At 56.0% G+C, this 12,276-nt stretch overlaps 1 protein-coding gene across 1 annotated transcript in view; it reads right to left on the reverse strand.

The window, feature by feature from the left end:
* Nucleotides 1-2,061: 2,061 nt before the first annotated feature.
* ATG101 (autophagy related 101) overlaps nucleotides 2,062-12,276 on the reverse strand; it is a 51,979-nt gene continuing 41,764 nt past the window's right edge. The window contains exons 3-4 of the mRNA XM_073788602.1: nucleotides 2,390-2,524; nucleotides 2,062-2,298 (exon numbers count right to left, since the gene is read on the reverse strand). Of these exons, the coding sequence (XP_073644703.1) occupies nucleotides 2,128-2,298; nucleotides 2,390-2,524 (306 nt within the window). The 3' untranslated portion in view covers nucleotides 2,062-2,127. The remainder of the gene's footprint in view (nucleotides 2,299-2,389; nucleotides 2,525-12,276) is intronic.

A 12,276-nucleotide genomic window follows, 5' to 3' on the forward strand; every position in this document is an offset into this window, starting at 1 on the left:
TAGTTTTCCATCTTTCTTCTTTTTCAATATAAGATTGTCTAAAGACCATAAATTTCCTTTTATGTACTATTTTGACTGCTTCATATTAGCATTTTTTATTAGCATTTAGTTAAAACGGTTTTATTCTTTGACTCATAAGCTGTTTAGAAAGCTCCCCACACGAGGGTCACGTATTTCACGTTTACTGAGCACATACTTGGTCTGTGCCTGGCCCTGCTCTGCATGCTTAGGGAGACATTAAATCCAGCCAGCATTTATCTCTGTATCCTGGCCTCCCTAATCCTCTACTTTAGCCATACTTCCATTGCCTACTTTTGTGCCTTTTATCCTCTAAACTCCTTGTGGGCAGGGATTGCACCCCATTACGTCCCCAGGGCCTTGCACAGTGCCTGACCCGTAGCAGGGTTTCAATAAAAGTAAAATTAATGAAAGAATGAATGAATGATGTACCTCCCCAACCGAGGTCTCCTAGCCTAAAAGTCCCATGAAGGGAAGGGCACATCTCCTCAGCCTTTGTGTCCCTGGTGCAAATGTAATGCCTGGCAAGTTGAGTGAGCACAGTTAGTGCACAAAGACAGAGAGAGAAGGGAGAGGGATAAAGAGAGAGAAAGAGGAGGAGGAGTGCAGAGAGGGAGGGAGGGACAGAGGGGAGGGAAATAATGACTTCCCTACCCAAACGAGGACACTCTCCTGCCCCGCTCCTGCCAGCGGAGGATCCTGATGAGTTGCCAGGAAGGCTGGAGTCTGACTCCCCCTCCTCGTGCAAGCTCCCTCCTTCCTCCTCCTTCCCACTCCCGGCTCCAGAGTGATTCAGTGAACACCTAGCCAAGGGCACAACCCCTGGGGCTTCCCTGGTGGCGCAGGGGTTGAGAGTCCGCCTGCCGATGCAGGGGACACGGGTTCGTGCCCCCGTCCGGGAAGATCCCACATGCCGCGGAGCAGCTGGGCCCGTGAGCCATGGCCGCTGAGCCTGCGCGTCCGGAGACTGTGCTCCGTAACGGGAGAGGCCACAACAGTGACAGGCCTGCGTACCACAAAAAAAAAAAAAAAAAAAAAGGGCACAACTCCTGCTCTGAGTACAACAACAAAAATAAGCCCCTACCTGGGCTTGGCTCCTTGGTCTCTGGTCCTCCCAACTACCTGTGAGATGGGCTGGACAGGTATCATTAGCAGAGGCCCAGAGAAGCCTAGCACTGTAACTTTGGTCACCCAGAAGATAAGAGGCAGCATGTTGGTTCCCTGGAACCATTTTTCACCTGTAGACTACCTGCCACAGGGACAGTAAAATGGCCAAGCCCAGGAGTTGGTGAAGTGCAGACTGAAGGTCCCCATCTTCAAACACAAAAGGTGCTGGGGCTGAGTAGGTACCCAACAGCTGGTGCCCAGCCTGAGCCCCCAGGCACAGTGTGGAAGATCAGGGCTCAGGGGTCTTGGGCCAAGACTAAGTCAGTGCCCTGGTAGTCGCAGAGAGATCTTCCTCTAAGGGGCTCCCGGGACCAGGGCCTAAGGCAGGCCCTGTGTGCTGGGAGCTGACTACACGACCTCCCTTCCTGCCTCTTCTGGTCTATGTAGGCCTGAGGAAAAACAGCTGGAGGGGAGGCAGTCCCTGCGTTTGGGAAGCTCCAGAGGCTGATGGGGGGAAACAAAAACAGAGAGACGGAACCAGAGATACCCGGGCAGAGCTCAAGACCTCAGCACTGGGGCCTGCAGAGCAGCTGGGGGACTTAGTCAAAGAGGGCTTCCTGGAGGAGGGGAGGGAGGCGGCTTGGGAGGAAGGGTTGTCTGGTCTGGCAAAGAAGAAGGCAGTGGGAATGGCCTGGGGGCGGGAGTGGAGCAGGCTGCCAGTACCAGGCTGAGCAGAGGAATGAGGAAAACTATGGGGGCACGGGTCATAACGTGGGGTAACCCCTGAAACCCCCACCAGGAGATAAGCCAACAGGGGCAGGCACTGTGCCTTATTCAACTGTGCGTCCCAGCGCCCAGTAGGGTGCCAAGCACACAGTCAGCGCTTACTAAATGCTGAATAAATGAATGACGGCGAGAACGGCAGGCGACTGCAGCTACCGAGGGATGCAAGATTTACTCGTGAAGGACTTTTCGAGCACCCGCTATATGCTGTGCCCTGTGCTAGGTACAGCAGGGAGGAATGGGGTAAAATGGGGTCCTTGCCCTCAAGGGGCTTCTGGCTTCTGGCCAGGATCCAACTCGTGGTCCCCTGTCATGGGGAATCCTCTGTTGTGGCCGACCACGTGACTGATCCCCGTGGGACCTCGGGCAACGCTGGAGTTGTTTCTTCATCTGCAAAATAAAGGAGTAGATGAGTACTGCTACAGATCCCTCAGGGTCAGCACCTTGATGGTCCCCTTCTGCTCACCCGCTGCACACTCACCTCAGTTCCCTGGGCAACACGCCCTCCTTGGAGGCCGCAGTCAGAGGAATTGAGAAGCGGCCAGCAGAGCAAATCCTGGTTCAGGCTGTGTGGTCTTGGGCAAGCTCTGGGAGACAGAGTACCTGTCTCGTAGATCTGGTGTGAAGAGATGATGCATGATAAAAGAACTTAGCGCTGTGCCTGGTACATGCTAAACGCTTAAAAATAACAATATAGCAAATATGCTAACTGTGGGAGCCTTTCCCCTTATCCCAATGGAGTTGGAACTTGGCCAGGAGTGGTTAGGCAAGATCTGCCCAGCCTCCCTCGCATCTCCCTCCCCCCAAACCCGCAAGGAGAGGCCAGGGGCTCAGAGATGTGTTGGAGGGCGGCTGAGGATTAGACGAGGGAAGGGAAGGGGAGGGGCCCAACCGTCCCGCTCCCGGCAGAAGCTGACCGCCCACATTCCGCTAGGGAAAGGTCAGCGCCCGCCCGACTTGCGCGCACCTCGGCAACCACTGCCCTCTGCCGGCCGCGGCGAGACCAGCACGTCTTAGGAACCTGAGCCTGCAGAGGCTTCCGCTCCCCTGGGGAGGGTGAGGCGGGAAGCAGGGAGGGGGTATGCGGTTCCCAGCGCTGAATCCATAACCCAGATCCCCGCACATTTAGCGCAAATCTCAGGCCTCAATGCTCAGAGGCTCCCGGGGCTGAGCCCTCAATCTGGGGCCACAGACTAAGCCATCTCCTCGCCCCACTACCACGCCCCCGATCATCGCCCGCCCGCAGGAGCAGGCTCAGCACCTTCCACAGAGAGGCTGCCGCGGCCCGCAGGCCTCAGAGACCCTGATCCCACCTGGAATACTCAGCCCCCAGGTGTGGCACCTTCTCATTTGTCAACCCAAACATCACCTCCTCAGAGAGACCTGCCCATGTGAAAGAGCCCTCACCCCCACTACCTGCACACTGCTTGTTATTTTCTATTTCATGGTTACCCTGTGCTGTGTTCTTCAGAGCATTTAGCGCAACCTGCTTTGTCTGTCGATTTTCCCTTCTTTAATGTATCAGCTGGGATCTGGTCAGGAAAAGAGAAACCAGGCTAGGCATTTCAAACAGAGAGGATTCAACGCAAGGAACTGAAAGTGTGGGTATTGAAGGTGTAAAGAACAAAGGAGAAAAGCAGAGGTATTCTAGAAATCAGTAAACACTGAGGCGACATCATCCCTAGGGCTGAAAAGGCGGCCTTACCCAAACCCAGGAGTCCCCAGGGGGCTGGTTCTTGCACGTGGGGCAGGGAATGGATGGGTAAAACATTTTCCTTCTACTGGGAACAGTTGGGACTTAAAGACCGGGTGATTATTCTGACGAGATGGCCAAGGCCCATGTGGGCTTCCAGAAGGTGTACTGCACGTGCGTCCTGGTGGAGAATGTGTAACCCCTGCGAACCCCCGCTGGAACCCTCTGTTCAGAAACACAAACATCTCCCAAGAATAAACAAGTGAGACGACATCAAACTGAAAAGTTTCTGCACAGCAAAGGAAACCATCAACGAAATGAAAAGGCAACCTACGGAATGGGAGAAAATATTTGCAAATCATATCCTTGTTAAGGGGTTAATATCCAAACTATGTAAAGAACACATATAACTCAATAGCAAATAGCAATAATAACTAATAATGACCTACTGTATAGCACAGGGAACTCTACTCTGTACTGGCCTATAAGGGAAAAGAAAAAGCGTGGATATATGTATATGTATAACAGATTCACTTTGCTGTACACCTGAAACTAACACAACATTGTAAATCAACTATACCCCAATAAAACGTTTTAAAACTAGCAAATAACAATAATCATCATCATCATCATCCAATTTAAAAGTGAGCATTGGAACTGAGTAGACATTTTTCCAAAGAAGACATATAGACGGCCAACAGGTCCTTGCCCTCCTTGAGCATCTTTTCCTTGCCATGAAAAGATGCTCAACGTCACTCATCATCACGGAAATGCAAATCAAAACCACAATGCGATATCATCTCACACCTGTCTGAATGGCTGTCATCAGAAAGACAAGAGGTAACAAGTGTTGGCGAGGGTGTGGAGAAAAGGGAAACTTGTGCACTGCTGGTGGGAATGTAAATTGGTGCAGCCACAGGTGGTGTAAATTGGTGGAAAACAGTATGGAAGTTCCTCCAAAAGTTAAAAATAGAACTACCCTATGATCCACTTCTGGGTATTTATCTGAAGGAAACAAAATCACTATCGTGAAGAGATATCTGCAGTCCCATCTTTATTGCAGCCAAGATATGGAAATAACCTAAGTATCCAACTATGGCTGCGTGGATAAAGTTGTGGTATATACACTACTTAGCCATAAAAAGAAGGAAATCTTGCCATTTGCGACGACATGGATGGACCTTGAGGATATTATGCTAACTGAAAGAAGTCAGACAGAGAAAGGCAAATACTGTATGATCTCACTTACACGAGGAATCCAAGAAAACCAGACTTCCAGAAACAGAGAACAGATTGGTGCTTGTTGGAGATGGGGCGGGTAGTTGAGGAAAAAGGAAAGAGAGAAAGAAAGAAAGAAAAAAAAGAAAGGGAGAGAGAGAGAGAGAAAGAAAGAAAGGGAAAAAGAAAGGGAGGAAGTGGGGAGGAATGAGAGAGAGAGAAGCAACACCTCCCCCACTTTGATTGGTATATTTTTGTACGATAATAATTTTTTTCAAAGGGAGAAACCTGCCTCTCCCTCTCCCAACTAAGGCACAAGAGTTCGGTGGATATTACCGCAGCCACTCAACTTCTGTCCCAAAGAGAGCAAGAAAGAACCAGAACACTCCTGCCATCTCCTCGTCCCCGCCCCCAGGCCGCCAGCCCTTGACAGGTTTACGGCAGCTGCGGCCCAGCTGAGGCCTAAAAGTCAGGGACCCCCCTGTCATCAGCCCCCATCACCAAGGGATGCGTGCCACTCAGAGCCAGCACTCAGCATTCACTTGACAAATATTTATTGACGCCTACAGTTCACCAGGCATGTTGCAGGCTCTGGGGAGGGAGCACGAACAAATGTGCCCAAACCCCTGCTCACATGGAGTTTACATTCTCATGGGGAGAGACAGATGAGAAAGAAACATGTTATAAAAGATACAGTTGGCCAGATGGCAATAATAAATGGTATGGAGAACACTTAGGTCGCAGTGTGCATAGGGAATATTGGGGGTGGGGGGAGTCATAGGAGGTCAGGGAAAGCCTCACTGAGAAGGAGACATTTCATCAAAGCCCAGACAGGGGTGAAGCAGAGAGCCACATGGACGCTTGGGGAAGAGCATTCTAGCAGAGGAAACAGCAAGGGCAAAGGCCCTGAGGCAGGACCCTGCCTGGCACATTTGAGGACCTGCAAGGAGGCCAGTGTAGCAGCAGCAGTGGAGGGACAAGGCGGAGAATGGGAGGAGACTGGTCAAGCTGGGGGCCAGGCTGTGCCCGGCCTCGTGGGCATTACTGGACTCCAGCTTCAACTGAGTGAGACGGAGTGTTCGGGATGGAGAGTCAGATCCTGACTCCTGTGTTAAGAGGCAGAGGACCAGAGCAGAACAGTTAAATCTGGAATTTTCCCAGCCCAGTATTTGACAAGAAATAAGAGAGAGAAAGAGCCTTCTCTGCCAGCCTTTCCTTTACCCCGTAATTTCCATTTTGGAGAATCAAAGGACAAGCCGTAGGACACCTGCCCCCATTAGAACCTAAGCTCCTGGAGGCAGGTGCCCCCTTGTGTGACGTGCTCATCACTGCACCCAGAGGGTCTCACAAAAGGGCCTGGCATTCAGCGGGTGCTCATTAAAGATCTGGGGAAGAAATGTGCAGACGTACCGTGAGGGAACCTCCGGAAACTTGTAATAGGCTCCGCGGCCAAGGTGTGTGTCAAGGACGGTGCTGGGCACCCAGCCGACATCGCCCCCTTTTCAGGAGAGCTTGAGTGCCTTGCCCAGGGTCACCCGGAGGCCGAACGGGAATCAGTCGGCAAATCTGCCTGACTGCAGGGCCCTCGCCCCCTTCTCACTGCCACAGAGGCCCAGCACACCCTGTCAGGCCAGTGGGTCACGCCCAGCTCCCTCTGGCTCGCCCAGGGCCTTCGAACACCAGCCCAGAAGGCTCCAGAGGGGGAGGGGGCGTCCCTTTGCCTGTCCCTCTGAGGGTCTGTGAGTCTATGGGTGGGGGGGTGGGAGTCTGACCCTCCGTGGAGAGGGTGTATTTCTGTCCCACTGGGAATCTGGCCCTCCTGGCGCAAGGTCGGTCCTCCGGATCCCACCTCCACCCGCCCTGCTGGTGGGACTGTACCTGTGTTTCACCCCCGCCCGGCCGGTTCCCATCCCGGCGGACCTGTCTCGCATCTCCATCCGCGGGCCCCGAGCGCCCCCAGCCGACCGCTGCTCCGCCTGCACGTCCACGGCCAGCAGGAGCCCGAGGGTGTCGGTGCAAAGGGGCGGTGCAATGGGAAGTTCCCCGACACCCAGGAACCACAGGGGAGTCCCATCTTGGATTGAGGGGGGATTGCCTACCACACACAGTAAGGGGACAGGGCACAGACCTCACAGATGCATCCTCCCGGGCCTGGGACTCTCCTGCAGGCTCCCGGGAGCATTTTCCGGGGTATTGGGGGTCTGGGCCTTGAGAGAGGTGGATAGAGAACGCCAGGGGGTGGGGCAGGACCGAGGCTCCCGGCTCCAGACCGCAGAGGGTCCTCTGCCCCTGCCTGGGACTGAAGAAAACCCAGGCTGACCCCCACCCCCAGGCTTAATCGCTCTTATCCCCTGCGTCTTCCTCTTGTCCAACCCCTTGCCAATCCTATCCCCCCCCCAAAACGGCTTTCCTTCCAAATTCTCAGAAGTCCCAGCGCCATCAACAAGGCCGTCGCACAGCCCATCTTGGCACTGAGTCAGGAGCTTGAGAAGGGGACAGGAGGTGGGTGAGCAGCAGGGCAAGGTCAGCCTTTGGAGAGGACGACATACGCACAGGCTCACAGCGGTGTGCACACGTGAACGCATGTACACAGCATGTGCACAGCATGTGCACTCAAGTGCCGTATGTGTGAACACATGTGCACAGATGTGCCCGTGGGTACTTAGGTGAGTCACATGCTCACACACGAGCGTTGCACGCACACCTCCATGCCTGGGCCCAGGTATCCACACCTACAAGCAGGCGTCCTTAGATAAACACAGACTGATACAGGTCTGCCATCGAAGCCCACAACTGCACACTTGGGTACACACACAGCCCTCAGTCGATACTCATGTGCACACACGTCTACACGTGCCTGGAGGAGAACCAGACTCTGGAGACAGAAAGGCCTCAGTTTGCACTCTGGCTTGGCTTCCCGCTCTCTTGCTCTGTGATCTTTTGTGTGTGCAGCTTTTCAAAGCCTCAGTATCTCTGTCCATAAAGTGGGTAATAAGGGTGCCTGTCTATCGGGTTGTAAGGGTTAAAGGAGCTAATGAATGCATCAGGCCCGACACGTAGTAAGCGCTCAGCAGTGGCAGCAGACAGACCCCCATCCTCGGGCCTGCGTGTGACGGTGAGTATAGGGTAACCAGAAGGGTTCCCATCTAGGGATTGAGGCAAGGAGGCCCCCAGCACAGGCACATACGCGTGCACACACGCGGGGCTGCTCTGTGTTCCTGCTGTTTGTGCGGGCTGCCTAGCGACGAGCTGTGCCGAGGAGGGCGTGGGCCCACACGGGAGCCTGGCCCTCCCACCCCAGCCTGTTGGGACAGGGCCTGCCCAGGATTCATTCCTGCATTCCTGCTGCCTTCCCTCTTCCTCTTGGCCACAGACAGTTGGGGTACAAAATGGAGGATTTAGGGAGCCAGTCACCCTCCAACCCACCATAGGCTTTGCCCTGCCCACAGTGAGTTAGGGGTGCTGCAGGGTTCCTCCCTGACACAGAGGGAGCCTGGGGTCCCCCTTGGGGCTCTCCAGCTTGCCTGACACCCCCTCTCCATCTCCTCACAAGCCCAAGGCTGCTGAGACTATACCCCTGGTGGGGTGAGAGGTGGCAGGCCCTGCCCCCCCCCACACACACATGCCCCCCCTTGGCCTCCTGGGAAAAGGAAGCTGGCCAGTATCCCTGTGAGCTCCTTTCCCAAGGACTCTAAGTCCCCTCACAAAACCCTGCCCCCCAGGCCACTCCCATGGCCACCCTGGTGCCCGGGGCTGGTAGGGAGAGGAGCTCCGTCACCTGGGTCCAGAGCAGAGAACAAGCTGGGCTCATAGGCCGGCTCTGCAGACCACACAGCAGGTCACCCCTTGAAAGTGTGCCTTTCCATCGCCAAGCCCCCAAACTCTCAGGCCCCAAAGGGATGACTGGGACTCTTCCCCTTGCCTGTCTTCACCCCCAGGTGGGCAGGGAGAACCTGGCAGGAACCACTGCCACACTCCATACAGTGACAGTGGCGTACATGCTGCCATGCTGCAGACAGTAAGAGCCCCTTTCTTTGGTAAACTGGCCCAAAGGTAGCGGGTGCCACCCACCCAGGCCCTTCCCCTTCCAGGTCCCTTCAAAACAGGTCAGGGCACCTCACACCTCAGGTGCACAGGCATCCCAGGGGTGACACCCAGCCGCAGAAGTGTAGCCAACCACCTTATTTCACAGATGGAGAGACTGAGGCCCAGAGAGAGGAGGGGCCTTGCCCTAGGCCCGCCGTGGAGCTGGGCCTCCTGACGCCTTGCCACCCTCTTTGGAGACAGCCGGGGCTCTAGCAAATCTCCCACTCGGAGCTTTGCTTTGTGTCCTGGGACTGCCTAACTGGTCGGGTAGAAAGAGAAAGAGGGGATGCACACCCCCAAGTCAGCTGATCTTCTATTGCGAGGAGCAGGCTTCAGGAGGCGTCTTCGCAGGGCCCAGCCTTAGGGCTGACAGGAGTATCAGTGCCCAGACAGGCTCCCTTCTGGAACTCCAGGGGCCTAGAGCATGCCAGAATGAAGCGGTCACTGGTGTGACCACAAACAGGCCTGGGTGTGGAAAGGGGAATCCTGAACATGTTCTGAGACCCATACCCTCTCCACCACTGCGGCCCTGCAGTTGTAAACCCCAAAAAATGTGGAGATAAGAAAATGGAAAAAGAGCGCTGGACTGGGAATTAGGGGCTCTGGGTCTGGTCCTGTTTCTGTCACTAACTCATGGGGGGAAGTTGAGCCTCAGTTTACCCATCTGTCAACTGGCATTGGGATCTGTGCTCTCCCTGCTTCCGCCACCCCACACTGCCAGAGCCGGCCCCTCTGGGATGGGATGGGGTGCAGGCGACCACGAGGCCCCTCCCTGGGGAGTGTTGCCAGTCTGACTGGGGAGGTGGGCAGGGACGTTCTTTAGCACTGTCCCGGGCCACTGTCCATGAGCCTCTCCTATGGTCAGCGCTCACGACAGTACTGGGAGGTCGGGTCATCGCTTTCGTTTACAGATGAGCAAACTGAGGCCAGAGCCGGGACTCCAGCACAGCTCTGGCTGCCTCCAGCAGGACAGGGGGAGGCCACCGGAGAGGGGGGGCCCAGGGCCCTAGCCACCCACCATCAGAGCAGGTGTGTCATGCCGCTGCGGGCAGGGGGGGGGGGTCCCCTGGGCCCAGAAACTCAGGAACTCGGGATCTGTGTCTCCCGCACCGTTCCACGCCCACCCCCACGGCGCCCGACGGGGACAGGACCCGGTGTGGCGCCAGATACCGGGGAGGGGCTCCGAAACCTCTGTTCTCGTGGCGCCAACAACTGGTGCCCGCCCGCCCGCGGGTCGGCGTGTCTGGGCAGGGAGGCGGCTCGGGGCCGCCCGGACCGGACGGGACGCGACGCGGGCGGCGACGCCACATCTGAGCCCCGCCGCCTTCAGGGGCGCCCCGCCCGGGGCAGGGGAGGAGAAGCTTCCCAAAGCCGGTCGGGCCCCGCCCCCTGGCGGCCGCCGCAGGTGGATGCAGGTCAGGGAGAAGGCACCGCCTCTCGGGTCCCACTACCCCGATCAGTCACTCATCAAACACTTCCTGCTGGGGGTCCTGCAGAGGAGAAAGCTAGAGCCTGGTAGAGAGGCCTTGCCTTCTACCGTCTTTGACCTGCCAAGCCTCTCAGCTAGCCCGGCAACACCCCCTAGGCCACACCAGCGACACCCTCTGCACACCCTGCAGCCAGGCTGCAGAAGTGGCCTCCAGTTTCTGGACTCCCCTTGCCCAGAAAGTGGGCAGAGCTGGAGCCCCCTCTTCCTGACTCCGAGCTGCTCACACAGCCTCCAAGCACACCTGTCATGCTACCCTTGATGCCCACCCCTCCTCCTGCCTACAACCCAGCCGGGAATGTCCACCCAGTCTTTGCCTGCCTGCTCTAAGACCCCTCAAATACCAACAGCAAAATGCTTATGTAGCAATTACTATGGGCGAACACTTCTTCCTGCTTTATAAACATCATACATTTAACAAGCCTGCCCAGAACAAATGCTGCACCGCCCCTGCCACACACACACACACACACACACACACACACACACACACACACACACACACACATTTTGTGACTGTCAGGAACTCCATGTTCCCAGGTCTGGGCTCATGTGGCTTTCCTATCCGCCCCCCCGCCCCCCCCCCCCTGCCGCCCACCACTGCCCCGCGCAGGCAGCTGTGCTTCAGAACATTGAGCACTGCCTGTCCTTCCCTCTGCTGAAGCCCCCTCCGCCGCCACTGTGCCCCATCCTCAGGCAGCTCTGTGGGCAGCAGGTGCTGGGGAAGGAACAGAGACTCTAGTCCCAGCCACTATGCACCGCTGTGCGACCCAGGGCGGCACAGGACCCTCTCTACGCCTCAGGTTTCTGAGCTGCAGGAAGAGGTCATTTCTAAGGCCACGTCAGACCCCATACAAATGTGGGGTTTTGTATACAGTAAGTGCTCACTAAATGCATGAACAGCTGTTCACAGATTGTGACCCTGCTCTCAGCCCCCCTTTGAGTCCAGGACCTGGGAGGAACCGTGCCCTCTGCCTCCCACGCCCTGGCCTTCCTGGCTTCTAGAACTTCCTGATAGATCTTGGTCCAGGCCCAGAGGAGTCCATGACAGGAGAGGGTGATGATCTGTGAACAGGCCTGGCAGTCTCCTCTGCCCCCTAACCCTCTTCAGGGCCTGGCACCAGCACACAGGCCAGAAGAGAAAGCTAGTCCAAGTTCACATGTGTTCAGAATCCCCCATTAGAGCTCTATGAGCCAAAGGTCCCCATGGGTTGGACCTACAGGGTCTACCCTGGAGTTTCCCATCTGTAAAATCAGGAAGAGTCAGCTGACCATGGTTTTCAGCATGTACTTGAAGAGCTGCCCTTAACAAGCTCGTAACACTTATTGAGCACCGACTGGTGACAGGCACTGCCCAAGGCATTGGAAAGACAGGCTGCTGTGGGACGCAGAGAAGATGCTGGCAACCAGCTCAGATGCAGAGGCAAGGACAGAACCTGAGGCAGCAGGTTCTCTTCCAGGAGAGGGGAGCACACACAAGGTGTGAAAGGCGAGGGCAAGGCCAGCTGGCTGGGGAGGGGCAAGGAGAAGGGCCTCCCTGTGGGGATTCAGAACGGAGCCTCGGGTTTCCCCAAACCCCACAGGTGGAGGACAGGAGAGAGCATCTGCAGTCCTGACCTCCAACTTACTGTGGCCTAAGCACCGAACAGTCACATCCTCCAGCGGACAGGACAAGAAAAGAGGGGGTTAAACACACAGCAGAAGAGACCAGAGCCAGGCACCAGTCCTGCTAGAACTGTCTGAATTCCAAACTGGCAAGAGACTGAGGGGTTCCCTGATCCCCAGGGTTTTCAAGAAGGGGTGTCACCAAGGGGCTTCAGGAGGGTCCTTTCTACACCACGGTAGAGGGCTGGGGGAAGACCTCTCAGGGCCGCTCCACGCAGGG

This window comes from Tursiops truncatus, chromosome 11 (assembly GCF_011762595.2).
Source record: "Tursiops truncatus isolate mTurTru1 chromosome 11, mTurTru1.mat.Y, whole genome shotgun sequence".
Taxonomy (NCBI): Eukaryota; Metazoa; Chordata; class Mammalia; order Artiodactyla; family Delphinidae; genus Tursiops; species Tursiops truncatus.